Source organism: Schistocerca nitens, chromosome 5, assembly GCF_023898315.1.
Source record: "Schistocerca nitens isolate TAMUIC-IGC-003100 chromosome 5, iqSchNite1.1, whole genome shotgun sequence".
In the NCBI taxonomy this organism is placed as follows: Eukaryota; Metazoa; Arthropoda; class Insecta; order Orthoptera; family Acrididae; genus Schistocerca; species Schistocerca nitens.
The window spans coordinates 758,102,368-758,124,933 of NC_064618.1; the positions used below are offsets into that span (position 1 = coordinate 758,102,368).

At 45.0% G+C, this 22,566-nt stretch overlaps 1 protein-coding gene across 1 annotated transcript in view; it reads left to right on the forward strand.

Moving 5' to 3' along the window:
- Positions 1-19,016, forward strand: part of LOC126259931 (uncharacterized) — a 132,374-nt gene extending 113,358 nt beyond the window's left edge. The window contains exons 6-8 of the mRNA XM_049957023.1: positions 137-306; positions 18,010-18,156; positions 18,909-19,016. Coding sequence (XP_049812980.1) covers positions 137-306; positions 18,010-18,156; positions 18,909-18,921 — 330 coding nt within the window. The 3' untranslated portion in view covers positions 18,922-19,016. The remainder of the gene's footprint in view (positions 1-136; positions 307-18,009; positions 18,157-18,908) is intronic.
- Positions 19,017-22,566: the final 3,550 nt, after the last annotated feature.

The following is a 22,566-nucleotide window of genomic DNA, read 5'->3' on the forward strand; positions in this document are numbered from 1 at the left end:
GAGTTAACAGATTTTGATGATATATTCTGTTTTCTTCATTTTATAACTTAGTTTGATAAACTACTTATGTATGATGGATATTTGCATCTTTCTTGTACTATAATGTGCTTGCGTTTTTGTGCCCATTTCCTTATAGGTTTCTGTGAGACATGCAGCACTCTATGGATTGGCAGAAATGTATGAACACTGTAGCAGCCAGCAAAAATTGATTTCACTTTCAAATTTCGAACTAACTACAAAACTGACCTGGTTGCTGGGATTAATTTTAGAAGTTTTTACAAAAGAGACATCATCATGGCGAGATAAGTGAGTGCTTCATATTTTAATTCATCTAATGATACACTATTATATGTTACTTCAACTACAAATTGCATAAGTGCACTCTGAAATGGCTTGTCAACTGATTGCACTCACACTTTTACAGGTCTTGAAAACAGTATTTATTCACTTACTATGCCTGACACGTTACAGGTTTCACCATTTCCAAAGGCAGATTTTTGTAGTATCAATCATGTGTAATAAGCCAAATGGATCTGTGCACTGAGAATGCAAAGTATCTAGATATCTTGTACTTGATAAGACAGTACTTGATGTGGTGATATATGTAAAGTGGATACTTTGTGTCCATATTGGGCCATTTGGCTTATTGGACACAAACAATGTTACCTATTTCTGCCTATTAATGTGGCAAAAGCCAAAATGTGTAAGGCATAGTAAGAGCACAATTATTATGCTCCAAACGTAAAAAAGTATTAGTGTTACATTTGTAGGTGGTGGGGAGCAGGCGTGGTAATTGTGATGATAATCACTCACACTCCCGTCACTTACTACGAATACTTTTATTCTCACAGCATATACACAATGCGTGTAGCATAGAGTAAGAACTACAGAGAACAGATCTGGAAAAGTATGGTGGTTGTTCTTGCTTTGGTAGGGCAGTGATATTATTTTGGGTGGGGAGTGGAAAGGGGGGGGGGGGGAGGGAGCAGAGCTAGTGGTTCTATGTCCTCACACATTTATTTCTTAAAAATGAATTAATATACTGCATCAGTGTTTACTTTGAGTCATCCTAATCTTTTTTAGATTTACTTTTTCCATTTTATAATTTTATAGTTGCTGACGCACACTGATTAATTTTTTAGAATCAAATAAAATAATAACTATAAATATGGAGACTTTGTAGGATGGTGTGTGTGTGTGTGTGTGTGTGTGTGTGTGTGTGTGTGTGTGTGTGTGTGTGTGCGTGTGCGTGTGCGGTAATAAAGTCTGATTATCATTGTCGTCTGTCTATATTCATATACTCTGTGCCTATGTAAATATTTTCCTTTGCCTCAGATTGTAGACAAATCCTCTTCGTCTGCTTAATTTGATTTTACTGTATGGGTGAATATGTCTGCTATTATCAGTAAGCACAACAGAATGTGTATAATGTATGTAAGGACCTATACCATTGCATAAGGATGTGTGTGTCCTGTCCAGTAGTAGCAGTGATGGTTTGTAAAATGTTAGCTAGGTTTTCTCACAATCAAGTCATGTGTAACAACTCAGATGTAAATAGTAGTGATAACAGTGATAATGATAATTCAATAGCGAGCTTATGAAGCTATCTACAGTAAAATATTTTTCATTAAAGCACAGAAGTGATGAGATTGCTGTTACTGGTAAAGACACGATTAACTGTGATCTTGTTTTTGCATCTAAAGTTTCATTACATCAACCAATGACACAGAACAAATAACAGCATTGACTTAGCACCAGAGTTACACATTCACTTGAAACAGTGAAACAGAGCAAAGAACAGTCCAGGCTGAGTCTGATAACAGGGTTAAGTTTTCTATAGCAGAATTGCAGAACAGTCCTAGTTGGCAAGTAGAACCTTCACTGAACACAACAGCATGCCTTGCTCTCTCTTATTTCAGTTAACATGTGGCCATTGGCATGTGGCTGACGGAGTTGGTGGCTGCCAGTGAAGCAGATGCCATAATTTCAGTCTCTCACCAAATATGAGCTCTGCAGTTGTGTTAGCAGCATATGTGAGTGCACCACCATATCCCTCCCACCCTTTGGCAAGCCATTGCTGCAGGTATCAGTGGAAGAAGGCAGAGGCCCATATTGGCAGGTCTGTTGCTGGCGACGTGCTGCTGTGGCCAAGGAGGCTATAGGATCTGCCCAGGTGACTCTGCAGTAGCTTCGGTGGTGGTGGTGGTGGTGGTGGTGGTGGTGGTGGTGGTGGTGGTGGTGGTGGTGGTAGCAGATGCATATTGACATTTGCTTCAGTCATGTCATAGCATCCAATGCAGTGTCACTGTTTTCTTGAGGGTGGAGTCAGCTGCTTCTGATCTAGCAGGGAAATGGCCAGAAGGGCCCATATGTGGTGAGCTAGGCACAGCAAAAACACCGTACACACAGGTAATATGGAAAACATGCTTTTGGTGGCAAGGGCCAGGGGTGAGGATGATGGGGAAAGGGACAGTGGAGGGGAGGTGCATAAAGTTGCTCCTGTGGAAGGGCTGCATTGAGGCATCCTCCATGAAACATTGGTTGCAAGTTGGTGCACCCAACAGTCATGCCTTAGTGTTGTGAGTGACAACAGCTCATCAAGCCCTTGGACAGGAGTGGCTCTTGGGGGTAGACTCTGCACCTGCACATGTGGCGGTAGAGGGTTTGGGCCACATGGAGGCCACAGCTGATTCTGGTTACAGGAGACTGACATCCTGCCAGCGTCCATAGTGAACATTCAGCAACCATGTGTTGCTCGCAGTCGCTGGTGTCCATCCCTCCATGGGGCTTACTACTCTTTGGTGGGTTCTTCTTGGCTACTATGGGGTCCCAGCCTTTGCAGCATCTTATCCCTTCCATGCTGCATGTCTTCTTGTTGCTATTCTTTTTCCCCATCTTTGGACAACACATCTGGGACGATTTTGGAAATGTGTTCTGCATTTTCAGTAGCCTGACGTCAGAACAGTCTCTCCACTGTTTTCCGTTCCTTTTTTTCTTTCTTGTTTTCCCTTCTCATATTCTTCCTCTGCTTCAGCATTTCATGTGTGTCTTTTTTCTTTGTCTTCATCATCTTCCTCTCTGTGCACTCTTGAAGGCTGGCCCAAGCTCCCAGTGCATAACAGGTGACTGGGAAATGTGAAATTCCCAGCCCTGTGTTGACAGGTAGGTATCGCACATACTCCCTAGTACAGGCCAGGCCCACGGAGGGTGGTTGCTTGAGTTGTCACATTCCCAAGCTGCCAACTGGTTCCTCTGTCAAATGTTTGGGAGATGTGAATAACCACCTAAGGTGGGTGCACCCCCTGAGGGGGGCAGAGGGGGGGCAGTTGTAAGGAGCATGCCATCAGAGACGCAGTCAATCATGGGGATTTTCTTGCAATAAGCCAATCATCTTCTTCACAGTCCATGTCTACTAAACATAAATGGAATGAGGCTAATGATTCGAAGACATTCCCAGCTGCACCGTGGTGCCTCGTTTCATGTACTGAAGTCTGTCCTTTGCTACGGTAAATCCATTTAATATTGAGAAAGGTGTTGATGCACGTGCCAGCCCTGTGAAATCCGGCTCTTGTTTATGCAATGGCACTCTGCTTTCAGAGACTAATTGTGAATCTCAAGCACAAATGCTTGCCTCCACAGCTACCCTGTTCATGTCGAGGCCCATTGAATGCTGAATTCTTCACATCGTGTCATCTACATTAGGCTGCTTGATAGTCTGACTGAGGCAGAAATCAAAACATACCTCTCTGGTCAGTGTGCCATTGCTGTCCATCAGGTGATGGCTGGCCAAATGTGTAAGCTGTGGTAGGGATGCTCATGAGAGCAACTGTCTGCCTCCTCCTCCATGCTGTATCAATTGCAATGGCGATCGTGCAGCCACCTCCCAAGATTGTCCCATGTATCTCAATGAGCAGGCTGTCCAGACAATCCAGGTGAAGGAAAAGGTTCCATACCCTGTTGCTCATGAGTTGTTGGCTAGTCTGAAACCTTGCATTTCACCATCCGGCACTTACAGTAGTGTTCTTGCTATATCTCACTGCCTGAAGGACATAGCTATGCAGACATGTTACCTAACATTCAGCACCATGGATGTGAAATTGCCCAGTGCCACAGTCAGTGGTGGATACAGAAAAACCTCAAGGAGGGTGCGCTAAAGACATCTTGAGCTACCTTTAGTTTTACCGTAATAAAAAAAAAAAAATCAAGTCACATGCAGAGTTTAAGAAAGGTTTATTTAAACTGATTATACACATATACAAGACAATGCCCTCTTATGATATAAAAAAATGTGAACAAATACCTACTTTGAAAACGACAAGCCAATATGTACCTTACAACGTATAATATAATGGTGAGTTTCCACTGATGATATCATCCGGCAATTAACGCGTTTGGAACTTTTATTGTAGATTCCATTCCTTTATAGTGCATTCAATAGAGGGCCCATGTGTTTTTAGGAATCTTCTCGAAAGTCACTATTAGTGGAGATACATGAATCAATAGTTTCCCATACCTAACACATATTAAGAGTTAGATACAGGTAACTATTGTTACATTAGTACAAAAAATTAAGAGTCTGTTACAAAACTCATTACAATATATTGTTATAAATATTTTTACTGAGAAATTACTATGAATTACTATTATTAATACTTCACAATCAACTTGTGAAGAAGCAAGCTGGGATATTTTTACTTCCCCTCTTGTTTGCCATCTGCCTCCTTAAAATTCATTTTTTTTAACTTCTTACCATTAACATACGAGAGTATATTCTGAATTTTCAAAAAAGAAAGGTTGGCCCTTAGTTTTAAAGATTATAACCCCAAATCTAATTTTGTGCTTAGTTTTATGTGCATAATTGATTTTCCAATTTATTTTGACTATGCCTAGTTAAAATCTTTCGTTATAGGGTGAAATCAGTAATTGTTTTGTAACTTAAATTCTGTTGCTGACTTATAAACAAATATAAATTCTGAACTAATTATAAACATTTGGAGGAACAACTAATAGTATTCTTAAAGGATCTATTCAGCTCTATTCGATAACATGTTAGCAAAGTCAGCCCTTAATTAATTCCCAAGTAATTTCCAGTTTCATAAGAAGTATTATTTGCATAACTACATTCGTTAATTTCATGATTTAAACAAATAATACCGCTTAACCCTTCCAGTAGAAGAAACTGTTAAAAAGACGCAATTTTTTGATATATGCAGTTAATTGAAGGAGTTAAGTTTAATTGTAATTTCTGTAAATTAAACATTGAACAATGTGTTGTTTCAGTGCCCATTATTGTAGTGATATATAAGAGCCCAATTTTTGGTCCTGAGACAGTCAGTCCATGACAGTGTTTCAGACAAGAAACCTGTGTTGGTTAGAACAACAATAATGCATCAAGGTAACTGTAAAATAAGTTAACCAAATTAGGCCCTGTGTTATACCAATACATACCATTTTATTCTACAAGAACTTTGAAATGTGTGGGTCAATTTTTACTGATTGTAAAGTTTCAACAGTAAACTATTGTAGCAGTGTGTTGATGTTTCCCTGCAAACTATTAGTGAGGCTTATCAAAAGTTAAACAATAGTGCACTGGTCTTAAAACTGTGTATTATTGGGAGGTTGTGAACAGTGAAAGTAAAGAACTGTGAAACGCAAATGTGCACCTGTCGGCTACAGCATTTACAGTAGTCAGAATTGAACTTCCAATCCCCCATGTTTCAGCCAGTTTCACAACTTAGTACATTGACACCAAGGACTATCAACAAAGAAATAAAGCAGGCGAACATCGCAAACTGATCACTCTCACTCTAGACTAATCTTCACACTTGCACTTACTACAACTAGGACTTTTTACTTATTCATTCTTCAGTTTTAATATTTCTGCTTCTGAATGTAAACTAGCTTCCTATTCAGTGAATAGTGTGTATTTATAATGCTACATATCAAAGTTTCTCTGTAGAAGAAAACAGTACAATATTCGCAACTTTTCTCAAACAAATGCGAGACAGAATAATGTATTGAGATCACTAGAATGGCTGGCACTTTTCTTGTACTTATGTGTTAGCTACCTATGTGCCAGACAGAAATGTATAAAATATAATGATGCAGACACATGTTCTACATAGGAAAGTACAACCACTCAATAACTGATTCATTCAGTCGAGTTGATTGACAAAAGAAATGAATGAATAGTGTGAGGGCTGACTGGCGGGGTCGACGTGGATGCCAATGCAGGCAGCCCTCCAACGGGGAAGGGTGCGCCTCACACGCTCTCCATACATACCATCCATACAATATCTGCCACTGGCTCATTGTAGCATCTCCGCCTCCTCCTCCGCCTCCTCCTCCGCCTCCTCCTCCGCCTCCTCCTCCGCCTCCTCCTCCGCCTCCTCCGCCTCCTCCTCCGCCTCCTCCTCCGCCTCCTCCTCCGCCTCCTCCTCCGCCTCCTCCTCCTCCGCCTCCTCCTCCTCCGCCTCCTCCTCCTCCGCCTCCTCCTCCTCCGCCTCCTCCTCCTCCGCCTCCTCCTCCTCCGCCTCCTCCTCCTCCGCCTCCTCCTCCTCCGCCTCCTCCTCCTCCGCCTCCTCCTCCTCCGCCTCCTCCTCCTCCGCCTCCTCCTCCTCCGCCTCCTCCTCCTCCGCCTCCTCCTCCTCCGCCTCCTCCTCCTCCGCCTCCTCCTCCTCCGCCTCCTCCTCCTCCGCCTCCTCCTCCTCCGCCTCCTCCTCCTCCGCCTCCTCCTCCTCCGCCTCCTCCTCCTCCGCCTCCTCCTCCTCCGCCTCCTCCTCCTCCGCCTCCTCCTCCTCCGCCTCCTCCTCCTCCGCCTCCTCCTCCTCCGCCTCCTCCTCCTCCGCCTCCTCCTCCTCCGCCTCCTCCTCCTCCGCCTCCTCCTCCTCCGCCTCCTCCTCCTCCGCCTCCTCCTCCTCCGCCTCCTCCTCCTCCGCCTCCTCCTCCTCCTCCTCCGCCTCCTCCTCCTCCTCCTCCGCCTCCTCCTCCTCCTCCTCCGCCTCCTCCTCCTCCTCCTCCGCCTCCTCCTCCTCCTCCTCCGCCTCCTCCTCCTCCTCCTCCGCCTCCTCCTCCGCCTCCTCCTCCGCCTCCTCCTCCGCCTCCTCCTCCGCCTCCTCCTCCGCCTCCTCCTCCTCCTCCTCCTCCTCCTCCGCCTCCTCCTCCTCCGCCTCCTCCTCCTCCGCCTCCTCCTCCTCCGCCTCCTCCTCCTCCGCCTCCTCCTCCTCCGCCTCCTCCTCCTCCGCCTCCTCCTCCTCCGCCTCCTCCTCCTCCGCCTCCTCCTCCTCCGCCTCCTCCTCCTCCGCCTCCTCCTCCTCCGCCTCCTCCTCCTCCGCCTCCTCCTCCTCCGCCTCCTCCTCCTCCTCCGCCTCCTCCTCCTCCGCCTCCTCCTCCTCCGCCTCCTCCTCCTCCGCCTCCTCCTCCTCCGCCTCCTCCTCCTCCGCCTCCTCCTCCTCCGCCTCCTCCTCCTCCGCCTCCTCCTCCTCCGCCTCCTCCTCCTCCGCCTCCTCCTCCTCCGCCTCCTCCTCCTCCGCCTCCTCCTCCTCCGCCTCCTCCTCCTCCGCCTCCTCCTCCTCCGCCTCCTCCTCCTCCGCCTCCTCCTCCTCCTCCTCCTCCTCCTCCTCCTCCGCCTCCTCCTCCTCCTCCTCCGCCTCCTCCTCCTCCGCCTCCTCCTCCTCCGCCTCCTCCTCCTCCGCCTCCTCCTCCGCCTCCTCCTCCTCCTCCTCCTCCTCCTCCTCCTCCTCCTCCGCCTCCTCCTCCTCCTCCGCCTCCTCCTCCGCCTCCTCCTCCGCCTCCTCCGCCTCCTCCTCCTCCTCCGCCTCCTCCTCCTCCTCCGCCTCCTCCTCCTCCTCCGCCTCCTCCGCCTCCTCCTCCTCCTCCGCCTCCTCCTCCTCCTCCTCCGCCGCCTCCTCCGCCTCCTCCTCCTCCTCCTCCGCCGCCTCCTCCGCCTCCTCCGCCTCCTCCTCCTCCGCCTCCTCCTCCTCCGCCTCCTCCTCCTCCGCCTCCTCCTCCTCCGCCTCCTCCTCCTCCGCCTCCTCCTCCGCCTCTTCCGCCTCCGCCTCCTCCGCCTCCGCCTCCGCCTCTTCCGCCTCTTCCGCCTCCTCCGCCTCCTCCGCCTCCTCCGCCTCCGCCTCCGCCTCCTCCGCCTCCTCCGCCTCCTCCGCCTCCTCCGCCTCCTCCGCCTCCTCCGCCTCCTCCGCCTCCGCCTCCTCCTCCTCCGCCTCCTCCGCCTCCTCCGCCTCCTCCGCCTCCTCCGCCTCCTCCGCCTCCTCCGCCTCCGCCTCCTCCGCCTCCTCCGCCTCCGCCTCCTCCGCCTCCGCCTCCTCCGCCTCCTCCGCCTCCGCCTCCTCCGCCTCCGCCTCCTCCGCCTCCGCCTCCTCCGCCTCCTCCTCCGCCTCCTCCGCCTCCTCCTCCGCCTCCTCCGCCTCCTCCTCCTCCTCCGCCTCCTCCTCCTCCTCCGCCTCCTCCGCCTCCTCCTCCTCCTCCGCCTCCTCCTCCTCCTCCTCCGCCGCCTCCTCCGCCTCCTCCTCCTCCTCCTCCGCCGCCTCCTCCGCCTCCTCCGCCTCCTCCTCCTCCGCCTCCTCCTCCTCCGCCTCCTCCTCCTCCGCCTCCTCCTCCTCCGCCTCCTCCTCCTCCGCCTCCTCCTCCGCCTCTTCCGCCTCCGCCTCCTCCGCCTCCTCCGCCTCCGCCTCCGCCTCTTCCGCCTCCTCCGCCTCCTCCGCCTCCTCCGCCTCCGCCTCCGCCTCCTCCGCCTCCTCCGCCTCCTCCGCCTCCTCCGCCTCCGCCTCCTCCTCCTCCGCCTCCTCCGCCTCCTCCGCCTCCTCCGCCTCCTCCGCCTCCTCCGCCTCCGCCTCCTCCGCCTCCTCCGCCTCCGCCTCCTCCGCCTCCGCCTCCTCCGCCTCCTCCGCCTCCGCCTCCTCCGCCTCCGCCTCCTCCGCCTCCGCCTCCTCCGCCTCCGCCTCCTCCGCCTCCGCCTCCTCCGCCTCCGCCTCCTCCGCCTCCGCCTCCTCCGCCTCCGCCTCCTCCGCCTTCGCCTCCTCCGCCTCCGCCTCCTCCGCCTCCGCCTCCTCCGCCTCCGCCTCCTCCGCCTCCGCCTCCTCCGCCTCCGCCTCCTCCGCCTCCGCCTCCTCCGCCTCCGCCTCCTCCGCCTCCGCCTCCTCCGCCTCCGCCTCCTCCGCCTCCGCCTCCTCCGCCTCCGCCTCCTCCGCCTCCGCCTCCTCCGCCTCCGCCTCCGCCTCCTCCGCCTCCGCCTCCTCCGCCTCCGCCTCCTCCGCCTCCTCCGCCGCCGCCTCCTCCTCCGCCTCCTCCTCCTCCGCCTCCGCCTCCGCCTCCTCCTCCGCCTCCTCCTCCGCCTCCTCCTCCGCCTCCGCCTCCGCCTCCTCCTCCGCCTCCTCCTCCGCCTCCGCCTCCTGTGTACGAAGCCAGCAAACTTTTGCCTCGTAGGGCGAAGTCACCTGATACCCAACTGGCGGGCCAGAAAGGAAAGAAGGAATACTCCTGTGAAGACTTTTTACATCCTTCCAGCTAACAAACATCTGAGTCTTCCTCTGCCAACTGGAAGAACTCGAAGAAATCAAAGGCAAATGATCTTCTCCTTCACTGACTGGGAGATCCTCTTCAATGGTCTCGTCTTGTGATTCCCTCACTCGGCCAACCGCTGTGTCGCAGGTGCGTACCACCCACCATTTTTCTGCCCTGGACTCTGCAGACTGACAGAGGGAGATTACCAATGCCTCTGTAGATTTCATAGAGCAGAATACTCCAGCCTCTGTGCCCTCTAGCGGCGAGTCTTTGAAGGCTGGCACTCAGCAGCCGCTGAGGTGACACTCCTCCATTTTTTCCCTCCTCCCGCTTCCTCATCATGACTCTCCTCCAATGGAACATTCACAGATTTAGATCAAATAAAGAGTAATTATAGCTGCTCTTGTAAGTGCAGCGTCCACTTGTTCTCTGCCTCCAGGAAACAAAATTGTGTCCTCACGGCTGCTTTGACATCTTGCATTTCTTACCAGTACACTTTGACCTTCCTCCTGATGACAGCATTACATCTCGTGGGGCAGTCGTGTTACTCATCCAGGATAATGTTCATAGTTAAACCATTTCCCTGACCATGTGGCTGCAAGCTATTACAGTCCACCTTTTCCTTCCTCACTTCTTCTTTCCCCTTTGTTCTGTTAACATCCCTCTGTCCTTCGGTGTCACCAGGGCAGGCAGGCTTACTCCAGCTTGTTGGGCAACTCCCTCACACCTTTTTGCTGCTTGGTGACTTAAATGTGCACCATCCCCTCTGGAGTTCACCCAGAATCGGCCTGAGGAGTGCCCTTTCGGCTGACCTTCTCAAGCAACTTAACCCCATTTGTCTTAACACAGGAGCACCCACATTCCTTTCAGACTCCACGGACACCTATTCCCATTTGGACCTCTCATTCTGCACTGTCCAGCTTGCCCGTTGTCTTGAGTGGTCCATTCTCTCTGACAGGTGCTTGAGCAACCATTTCCCGTGTGCTATTTGTTTGCTGATTCCTACCTCACCAATGTACACATCCAAATGGCAGCTTTCTAAGTTAGTCTGGAGGTGTTACTCCTCCCCAGCAACCTTCAGCAAAGAACATTTTCCAAGTTGTGAAGACCAGGTAGAGTACCTTATGAACATTATCCTTACTGCTGCAGAACATTCCATTCCTCAGACTTAACCTTTACCATACCATGTCCTGGTCCCTTGGTGGACTGAGACATTCCACGATGTAATTTGTGCATGGATATGTGCTGCATGCATTTTTAACTGTAAGCCTACAATGGCAAACTGCATTTGTTTTAGACAGTTGTGTTTGCAGTGTCATTTCATTCTTCAGGACAGTGAAAAAGCTAACTGGATTTCAGTCTCTAGTTATTTTAGTATTTCCAATCCCGATTCTGTCATTGGGGTCAACCTCAGACGGCTCTCGGGGACCAAGGTCTATTCCCCAATTTCTGGCCTGGCCATAGCAGATGTCATAGTGGACCCTACTGCTATCTCCAATACCGTGGGCCACTATTTTGTGGAGATTTAGAACTCCACCCACTATCACTCAGCCTTCCTTCATAGAAAACAAGTGGTGGGCAAAACCGTTCTCTGAATCGTGAGTGCTACAATGCTGCCTTTACTATGAGGGACTAGATCATGTTCTAACTTTATCTCGATTCTCTGCAAAGGGCCAGAAGATGCTTGCATTCCGATGTTGCAGAACCTTTCTCTTGCGTGCAAGTACTTTCTCCTTCATACATACAATCACATGTAGGCAGAGGGCACTTTTCCCAGGTGCTGGCATGAAGCCATTGTCATACCCATACCCATACCCATGCGCATATCCATACCCGTACCTAAGCCCAGTAAGGACATATACCTTCCTTCTAGCTACAACTCCACTTCTCTCACCAGCTGTGTTTGCAAGGTGATGGAACATAAAATTCATTCCCAGCTGGTATGGTGACTTGAGTCTTGCAATTTACTAGCCACTGGACAACATTGACTTCTAGCGTGCCATTCTGCAGTTGATCATCTTATCACTTTGTCAACACATGTCATAATGGTTTTCTTTAGAAATATCAGACTGTGGCAATGTTTTTCAATTTGGAGGAAGCCAGCTTAAGACACCTGCTTGAGGACTGGTATCCTCATACTCTCTACATGTCGGGCTTCAGAGGCTGCTTGCCCCGTTTCCTTCAGGAATTTGTAAAAGACTGAGAATTCAATGTACGTGTGGGTTCTGCCTTGTCTGACACCTTTACCAAGGAAAATGGTGTGCCTTAGGGTTCCGTGCTGTACATCATCCTCTTTGCTATCACCATTAACCGTATTATGCCTGTCTCCCAGCTGTCATCTCTGGCTTCCTTTTCACTGAGGATTTTTCCATCTATTACAGTTCTCCACAGACTTGCCTCCTTGAGCAGCATCTTCAGCATTGTGTCGATCATCTTCACTCATGTAGCATCGATAATGGCTTTCGCTTTTCCACTGACAAAACTGTTTGCATGAATTTCTGGCGGCATAATTGGTTTCTTCCACCATCTCTGTCTTGGCCTTGTTGCTCATCTGTTCATTGAAACTATGAAATTCCTGAGGCTCATGCTTGATAGGAATCTTCCTTGGTCTCCCCCATATGTCTTTACTTGGCTGTCTACAGTACACAGCCCCTCAATGTCCTTTGTGCCCTCAGCAGAACTTCCTGGGGAGCGGATCGGACGACCCTCCTTCATTTGTAATGATTCCTTGTCCATTTAAAGCTAGACTATGGGTGTTTTGTTTATGGATCTGCACATCCATACATCTTATACCATTTCAATACAATCCACCATCATGGCATCCACATGGCCACTGGTGCCTTTTAGACTAGCCCAGTTGAGAGCCCGAATCCAGAAGATGCCAAACTACCACTGTCATACTGCCGTGATTTTCTCAACAGATTCACATGCAGTGAGTGTGCCATGGCTGGCCACCAATCCTACACCCCCATCTTCGATGACCCCCCAGTACGGGACAAGTCCCTGTTTTCTGTTACCTCCTGGAGTTTGCTTTCGGGTATTACTCGAGCAGCTTATCTCCCCATTACCTGCCACTTTCCCAATGGGTGTGAACCCTTCACCACCTTGGCTTCATGTGGTGGCCCATTTTCACCTTGGACTTTATTTACTTCCTAATGGCACTACTCCAAACTCGCTCTATCGCCTTAAGTTCCTCAGCCTTCGCACAGAACTTCACGGTAGTGCCTTTGTGTACGCCGATGGTTCTCAGGCCGGTCTTGGTGTCAGATGTGTCTCCGTCACTGTCACCAACAATTTTCAGTATTGGCTTTTGGTATTTACAGTGGAGCTCTTTGCCAGTATCAGTCCACACAATACATCCAACAACACAGGATAGTAAACTGTCATTTGCTCTGACTCTCTGTGCCCTTCAGAGCTTGTGTGTACTGTACACTGTCCATCCCTTAGCACAGTGGGTTCATGAAAACTTCCACTTGTTCACTGTTGACGGAGCCACTGTGATGTTAGTGGATCCCTGGTCACATTGGTCTGACAAGAAATGAGCCGTCTGATGCTGCTTCCAAGGCTGAAGTCCTTGTACCTTGGCCCACTAGTTCATCCATTTTTGGCATCACCACTGGCCTTCGCTTCACAGAAACAAGCTCCAGGGAATGAAACAACTCCCAGCAGCTTGGCTGACCACCTCTCCCTCTTGTTGCGAGGAAATCATTTTAACTAGATTGCATAATGGTCACTCTCTTTTTAGCCATCATCATTTGGTAAGTGATGATTGTCCCCCACCACTTTGTACCCATTGTCCTCTGTCTTTGACAGTTCACCATTTCCTGATGGAATGCCCTGTTTTTAACTACTTACATTATCATTTATGTTTGTCTTCTGAGTTGTTCGCCATTTTAGCAAATGACATACGGGCTGTCAAATGTGTTTTACTTTTTATCCATCATAACAGTATGGTGAAAGACATTTAATCTTTAGGTCCGGACTTCTGTTGTCTCTACAGCAATTTTATGGAGCTTTCTCCACATCTCTGTTTTTAACTGTCTTTCCTTCCGTCGACTGGGCTTAATGTGTAGTTGCTTTTAACTCCTTTTTCATCTTCATGCTCTACGGTTCTGACAGGACTCTAGTTGTTTTTGTGCCCGAAAAACAAAAAAACTGGTGTCCATTCAATCCACTGACTGAAATGGACACAAGGGATGTGTCGCAAAGGCTCAAGTGCAACTCAGGCTGTGGCATTGGGCACAGTAACTTTAACAGTGTCTGAATCTGTCAGCCATGTAGGATCTCTGCCAGGCTCCTACCATGCAGTGGTGTGGTCCTGTAAGTGCTGAAAAACAAAGGTACCACTGAGTCTGCTGACTAGTTTGCCAAGCAGTTTTTTAACTGTATCTTAAGGGTGCACACCACACACTCCACCTCCCCATTCGATTGAGGGTGAAACAGCATGTTGCTGACACAGAAGACGTGAGTGACACTGATGCAAACTGTGGACCATTATTGGATGTGTTTGTCAGGGGAAATCCTTTAACCCCAAAGACCAGGCTGAGAACCCGCATGTTAGCTTCGATGGTTGCGGGGCGCTAGGGTGCGACGTGTGTATAAATGAACAGTGTGTCAACTGTCACCAACTGCACAGAATTAGAGAATAGGCCCACAGAGTCAATCAGGATGTAGTCCTGATCAGTAGACGAAGATATGTAAGGACCTTAATGTGGCTCATATCCCAGTGGCCATGATGTAGCAGAGGAAGGATAGGAGTCTGCAGAACCAGAGAAACAATGACCCATGTGTTGTCCAAGCTTGGAAAACAGTCACTTGGGTTAACCATTGCACACAAAATCAGCTATCTCTTAGAGCATAAGGTCTTACTAGATAGCCTGCACCAAGCCATAGTCCACTATTAGAAATGTATCCTTCATGTGTGTGACGTTCACCTACTGTATTTCTTTGTTGATAGTCCTCTGAGTCAACACATTGCATTGTTTTACTGGCTGAAAAACAGGGGGTGGGAGTTCAACACTAAAAACTGTAAATGATGTAGCCAACAGTTGCACAGTCGCATTTCACAGTCGCATTTCACAGTCGCATTTCACAGTCGCATTTCACAGTCGCATTTCACAGTCGCATTTCACAGTTCTTTACTTTCGCTGTTCACAACCCCCCAATACTGCACAATTATATGTCCAGTTCATTATTGGTAATAGTTGTTAAGCCTCATTACCAAGTATTGGGGCCAAAATTTGGTCCTGTATATATCCTCACAATAATAGGCACTGAAACTATACACTGTTAGATGTTTAAGTTACAGAAATTAAAATTAAAACAAATCTCACTCAATTAACCATATAAATAAAAAAATTTCTTCTTTTTAACAGTTCCTTCGAGCACAAAGATTAGGCCAAATCATTTGTTTAAATAATGAAATTAACAGATATAGTTATACAAACAATACTTTTGACAAACCCAGTAATTATTTTGGAATTAAGGGCTGGCTTTCCTAATGTGTTTTCGAATAGAGCCAAATAAATACTTTAAGAATCCTAGTAGTTCTTCTTCCAAATGTTTATAATTAATACAGAATTTATATTTGTTTATAAGTCAACAATAGAATCTAAGTTGTGAAACAATTATTGATTTCACCCTATAATCTGTAGCAAAAGATATGAACTAGGAATGGACAAAATAAATTAGGAAATTAATTACATACAAAAAACTAGGCACAAAATTAGACCAGGTGCGTAGAAGATTATGTGGAAGTTCCAGACTGTGTTCATAATGGCTAAAGTGCCCTTTCCCATCTGAGAATTATTGTGCTGAGTGGCTGTCAATGTTTAGGAGGCATGAAAAGTAGGGTGTTCACAACTATCAGTAGTTTTGCGAGCCAAAACCACTCCAAGAACACATTAGGATGCATCCATAGAGAGGACGAGTGATTTCCCTGGCATAGAGCTACTGATGTATGGCAATGCCTTCAGTAACAACTGTATGTGGACAAATACTCTGTTACAGTCTGCAGACCAAATGGAGGAAATCTTTTTTATGCAGCTTGTTCTGTTGATGAATGGCATTTGCCTCATTCAAGAGAAATTTCAAATAATAACTCTTTTGCCCAGAAGAGATTGGAGTGCCTTAAGGTTTCATGGTTTAGATAGGTCATCAATCTCAACTATGCAGTATGTCAGAGGTTTGATGCTGTCCTTCGAAAGGTGGCAGACCAGGTACTTGATTTCAATCTGAAAAAATTTCAATTTATGAAGATTACACTGAAGGTCCATCTCTTGCAATGCAGTGAACAGAATCTGAAGGTTGGTTAGATGATGATGCTGTGAGGAACCTGTGGCACTGATGTCATCAAAATAATTAGCCCATCACAGAATATGACGTGTTAACTGTTCTAAAAGCTGTGGAAAATTGTGGATGAACTCACAGTGGCAGAATGTATAATGGCACACAATGTGGAGGGAGTGTTGATGACCATAATATTTTGATAGGCAGAATCCAGCCAAAGCTACAGTTATGCCACTGCATTATCAGTTTTTAAAAAATACTCACCACCCACCAGTTTCACAAGTGTTTCTTCAAGGTGGAAAATATGGTAGCAATCCACTACTGATTGGGTGTTAAGGGTGGACTTGAAATCCCCACATGAACAAAGTACTTCCATAGATTTCTGGATAACAGACAGACACACAGCCCTGTGGCTGTAAGGAATGGGCGCAGTGATGCCCAGTCCCTGCACCCCGTCCAGCTGCTTCTTGGCAGCTGGCCACAGAGCAAATTCACAGCCCAACTGTGACACACTTCCAGAATGGCCATCAGTTTAAGTGTGATGTCCTATGCCTGGAACATGGTGGAGTCAGAAGTGAGATGCATATCAACCTGAATTTGGAACTGAAACACTGTGAATGTGTCAAGACCAAAAATAATTTCAGACTTCACATTATTAATGGCCAAAAACATTACTGCCGTCACAATGTGATACTCTGTCATCCATGAACTGGCCTTTAATAGGAAGGTTACTAGTCAGAGGCACTACCCGTTGACTATGAGCACTTATTATTTGACAAGTATGGTCTTTGAGCTGAAGATCATCTACAGCTACATCACACCTTCCCCTGTCAGTATTTGTGGTCAGTGGTCATTTTACACTAGTTCTGTCATTGTAGTTATCCTTGTCATACTGTTAAGCAGCAGGGCATGTTAAACTGTGAAGGATGTCTACAAGGGGCAACCAGTGTCACCTGTGACTTTTTTTTATGTCTGTGACTGTACACAAAATTATCCCAACTTTTGTAGTTGAGACTTACACAAGCACTTCTGTTATATACACTATCATTAGGTAACTGGTACGTGCCCAAAAGATTAATTTCTTGCTGATGTCAAGCCCCAATAATTGAATAACTAATACTTCAGTTAGACTGTCATAACTAAATGTACTAAGGTAAGTGTTTCAATTATTTCTTTTCTGATGTAAATACATGTTCCTCCACATAGTGAAGAATTTCTACAGTGAGAATCTGCTTTTCAGACAATGTTAATACTGACATTGAATTTCTGTGTATCTACACCAGTGTTCTGTGACACATAATACCATGTAGTTCAAAGATTGTTTTACTTTTTAATGAAAGATTGTTAAGCCTCTGAAATGTCCAGTTCTTTGTTCTTCTTTATGATGTTTAGTAAGCATCCCATCTTCTTTGTCAGACTCCATATTGTGAGTGCTTACATCAGCAGTTTCTTTATATTGATGGAGGTACTCTTTAGGCATGGTAACCTGTTGTTTGGATATACCCTAAATAGGACTTCGACAAAGTTAGATTAAAATTAATTTTGCATAATTGTAAAGAATTAAAATTATGACCCATAAAACATGAAAATAAATAGCTAGATTATCTAATATAGGATTCACTAGCAAAATAGATGGAATGTGAGTAGGTGTAGGACTAGGAGAGCAGCAGGAAGAAGAAGAAGAAGAAGAAGAAGAAGAAGATGGCAGGACAATATTCGAAATGATGTAAGAAGAATGAATATCAGTGCTGACCAACTAGTGCATTAGACAAAAGGGAATGGGTGAGAATTGTGGAGTAGATGTATATTCTTAAGGCCCTGTCCATACAAAAGAAAGATAATAATATTGGACAGTAGTATTGTAGATTTTTCGTATTTCAGGTATAATAAATGGGTGTGCCCATTGCCCTTTTCTAATCTCTAAGAGCAGTTCTCTGCTAAATTAAATACGAATTCTGTTGAATGATGGCATCATTCATTGATTCTCCATTGTGAAAGAGTATTTGAAGACATGGTTCAAAATTTTGTTTTGTTTCACTACTTTGCTAGTTCGATGACAATCTTGCTAACACTTGTCTCAACCTACGTTCTCTTTTATTCTATCAGCAGCCTATTGAAGATGAAGCAGTCTGACTCTATCAAACCAATTGTAATTGTCTGTTCTATAAGGAACAATAATAAACAAATTTCTCATTGTTTCAGAACAACTGTGCGATACTTGCTGTACAATAAAATGTTGCCAACACATGTATGCACCACAGAGAAGATGAAATACCTAATCCACATGTGGAATGTAGCAAATGATGACTGTGAAGCTATATTTCATTCCGTTCAAATCTTCAGTTGCCTGTAAGCAAGGGGCATATTTTATTTATACCTAGAGCATAAAAGTTGTTTCCTAACCTAAAACTTTTCATTTAATTTTCATTTCTTGCAAGTAGTATATATGTATTTTAAGTGTCCAAAAAGGCTAGGTAAGATAGTAAATATATTTGTTACTATAAAACAGTTTCAGAATTGATCTATTTTCAAGTGCTCTTTTGTATCTTTTAAAGTATCTTTTTGGTATTGTGAAACTACTGTTAAAACAAATATTGTGCAGTGGGCAAATTTTACTACAGAAATTCAATAATGAGTGATAACAGAATTCAAAGTTAATAACATGTTCTGAGACATATTATACGGTTCATCTGAAACGTACATTTAATTGGTAACATCAACCTACTCATACCTTTGTCTAACACAGTCTGTTTAAAGTGGTGGTAAGATAGGTATAGTGCATACATCTTTATACATTGATTCATTCATCACATTCTGCAGATTCCACCATGAAGGAGAGCCTTCGGGGATGTGATAAGTCAATGTATACACTAAGAAAACACAAGCAATAGTGGAAACATCAACTGTATACTGTATTAACAACAAACTGTCACCATACAGCTTAAAGCTGTTTGTGTCAGTTAATTTGTTAGTTAGTTTCATGTTTGCATGAATCATTTGTACAATTAATTGTAATATGCGAAACAAGTTATTTTATATTCACATTACACATTCTTATGTAAATGTTGGAGTTAGTAATGGCTATACATCACCTTTTACAGATTACAAAAATAGTTCTTCCAAGAAACAGAAGAAAGTATCAAGGAGAAACTTTGCCTTTTTATTTTTTAATTTAACTTTGTTGTCCATCAGACATTTTATGTCCTTGGGTAAGTAATCAAAATTTTTGGCACCAACATTGCACACTCCTTTTGTGCTAAAGACAAACTTAACGTGGAGTAAGGAATGTCATTTTTTTTTCTTCCTATATTGTAATTATATACATCATTATTCTTTTTGAATTGCAGTGGATTATTTGCAACAAACTTCATGAGGGAATAAATATACTGTGAAGCAGTAGTAAAGATTCCTAATTCCTTAAACAGATATCTGAAAGGTGATTGTATATATCATTCCTACATCACGTTTTTGACCAATGAAGACTTTCTTTTGCAAAGTTACCCCAGAACATTATTCCATTATTGAATGAAAATGCACAAAATATGTAGACTTTGTTATTTGATTCTCCCCAAGATTTCCAGTAATTCAAAGTGCAAATGTGGCTGAACGAATTTGTTTTAGGAGTTCCAAAAATGTCCTTTTTCCAGTTAAAATTCTCATCAATACAAAACTTAAGAATTTTGAACTATCCTCATTATTTAAGACTTCTTCACTGTGTGTTACACTTATCATTGGTGTGGTACCCCTAGATATGCAGAACTAAATATGTTGTGTCTTTCTGAATCTGAAAATGAGATCATTTGCAGATAACCACTCAGTGATACTTCAATGAATATTATTTACCATTTACTGTATGTGTTCAGATTGATTACAATACTATTGTCATCCATAAAAGAACTAATTCTGCTTGTTGTATATTAGACAAAGATCTTTTACAAAATGACAAACAAATGGGGACATCAGATTGAGACTTGTGGAATCCCACAGTGATTTCTCCCGAGTCAGAAAAATATCCACTGGTTACATTAGCTGAATTATTAACCACATTTTTCTGCATTCTTTTGCTTAGATATGATGTTATCCATTGGCTGGCTACACCATCAGTTCCATAAAATCTTAACTTATCTAAGGGAACACTGAGCTTCACACATTCACGTATCTTAGATAGGTCACAGAAAATGCCAGCTGGTGCTATTTTTTAAATTAATGCTTATAAAATTTGGTGAGGCAGCATGTAAATGTCATTGACCACCTCTTCTGAAATCCAAACTGTAATGTACTCAAGATGATATACCTGACCCTCTCAACAGTTTTGGAAAATGTCAGTAGTGTAAAATGAGTTCCTGCCGTCATATACAGTATTCAAATAATTTATGGTGTTAAGCCAGGTGGCATCTTCAAAAACTACCAATATTTTGACAAGTTCATGAAGAATTTAAGCAAAACCCCCCATCTCCATAAGGTCACTCGCTAATTTAATTCCAACCACTTTCTTAATAATATTATCCCAATATCTGGAAGTTCATGTTAGAATCTCCAAGTGTGATGGTTCCATAGGATGACCAGTGTCAAGACAAATTTCTGCAATAGCAGATTTGCTTGGCTGTTGTGTGTGTGATGCTTATGCTCAGTACACTGGGCCCCCACGTTCCTGAAGGTCTGACCAGTATATGACCTGCCACAACTGCAAGAAATATAGTAGACGCCCCCTGCCCCAAATCGAGGCCTACTTTACAGATCCTAAAATGACCACAATCTTATATGGTAGTAAAAAAAAACACATTTCACATCATATTTCCATAAAATAAAATCAGTCCTGTGAGAAATACTTCCTGCATAAGGGAAAAAGGCCATAGATTTTAATGTTACCTTGGTATTATCATCACTCACCCATGAACTGTTGGTCTGTAGCACAACACACATGTGATATGTCTTCCACTATAACCATTCTAATGAAAGGTGAGCTCACGATGGACTGACTCAGCTGGAAAGCTCCCAAGAGACTGAGATGACCTGGGCTCTGTGAACAAAGATAGGAAGTAACCAGTCACACTGAGCACCAAACACAAAGTAATAGCAGAGAAGATGAGGAGGAATACAAAGTCAACATTTTAAAAAACAATGGCTAAAATATTCTAACATATAGAAGCAAACCTTAGATCTTAACTAAGGAAGACAAGAACTCACTGTAATGAAATTTTTTAGGTAAGTTACGGATGTAGCATCAGAGGTTAAATGCAAAGCAGTACTATAGGAGAACAACTTGCTGTATACTGTACAAATGAAACACAGAGAAAGGATGTGTGAAATGGAAACACCATATCCACAGAATGGCTGAAGTCAGATTAGTCAAACATGAAAGCAATTATAAACCAGTAAGAAAGAGAGAGAGAGAGAGAGAGAGAGAGAGAGGATGACCTACTTCAGGGAAGATGTAACAGGCTGTAAGCCTGTTCCATGAAGTGAAGAAAATAGGCTAAAAATCAAATTTTATGTAATAGTTTGATATTATTAATACATAATACATATATCACTACTGAATTCATCAATGGATTACCAGTAGATGGCCACCAATATATCCTTTATAATTCTCTTAAACTGAATTTCATTAGTAAGTAAACTCCTTCTGGCTGCTTGCAAGCTACCAAATTTGTGGGTTCCTAAATAATGAACACCTTTCTGGACCAAATAAAATGACATCAAACCTTCATATAGATTATTATTTCCAGTACTGAGCAACTGGTTTAAAAAAGAGAGATAAATATTTATGATAAATTTCACCATGGAATAAATATACTGGGAGGCAGAAGATCTCATTAACATGTATTAAATACATGAAACTAACCTCAGAATGGGTGAACATAATATTTGGGGGCCCAAAATAATGGACACTGGACCCAGTCTCATTCTTAACCTACATGCATGATGTTCAAATGAGTTTCAAGGGCAGTTCAGTGGCTGTATTGTTTGCTGATGACTCAAGCATACAATCAAGGGTTGAGACTTGGTCTTGGCAGACAAAGCACATGTGATAACTGAACAGTCCTTCAAGCATCTAAAGTAGACACCATGTTATAGTAGACATATTTGGAACACACACACACACACACACACACACTCTCTCTCTCTCTCTCTCTCTCTCTCTCTTATTCATAATCATATAATTCACATGTCCATAGCCACAGTCATCTCTGGATGTAAAGGCCAGACTGCAGTAGCTGCTCTCACACTTGTGGTGGATGGTGGGGATAGATTAGTAGTGTGGGGTGGGGACCGAGACAAATAACAGGGTAGAAGTGGTTGAAGACCCCATAATTCTGCCTGTGGGAATGTGTAGGGACATGGCAGTGACAGGTTGGAGTGCTGCTATGTGCAACATTGGAAGGCTTTTCTGGGGGAGAATAGGTGGGGTGGAGAGGGTAGCAAGGGAGAAACAGAAAACCAGTGAAGAGGAAGGGACTCTGCATGTGCACTGGGCGATAATAGGCACACGTGAGGCCAGAGTGGGAGCAAGGAAGTCTATAGAGGCAGCTGCGGACAAGGACAGGTAGAAGTTGCGACAGCATGGGGGGGTGGGGGTGGGGGTTACAGAAATGAGAGATGTTGTAGGGAGAGTTCTCACAAACACAGTTCAGAAAAGTTGGTGACTTTGGGATGGAAACAGCACAGCTGTGAGCAGATCTTTAAGCCAAAGACATCATGTTAGATGTTGTGTAAACAACTTGGGTGGACAGACAGTTTGTTAGTGAGAGTACTGCA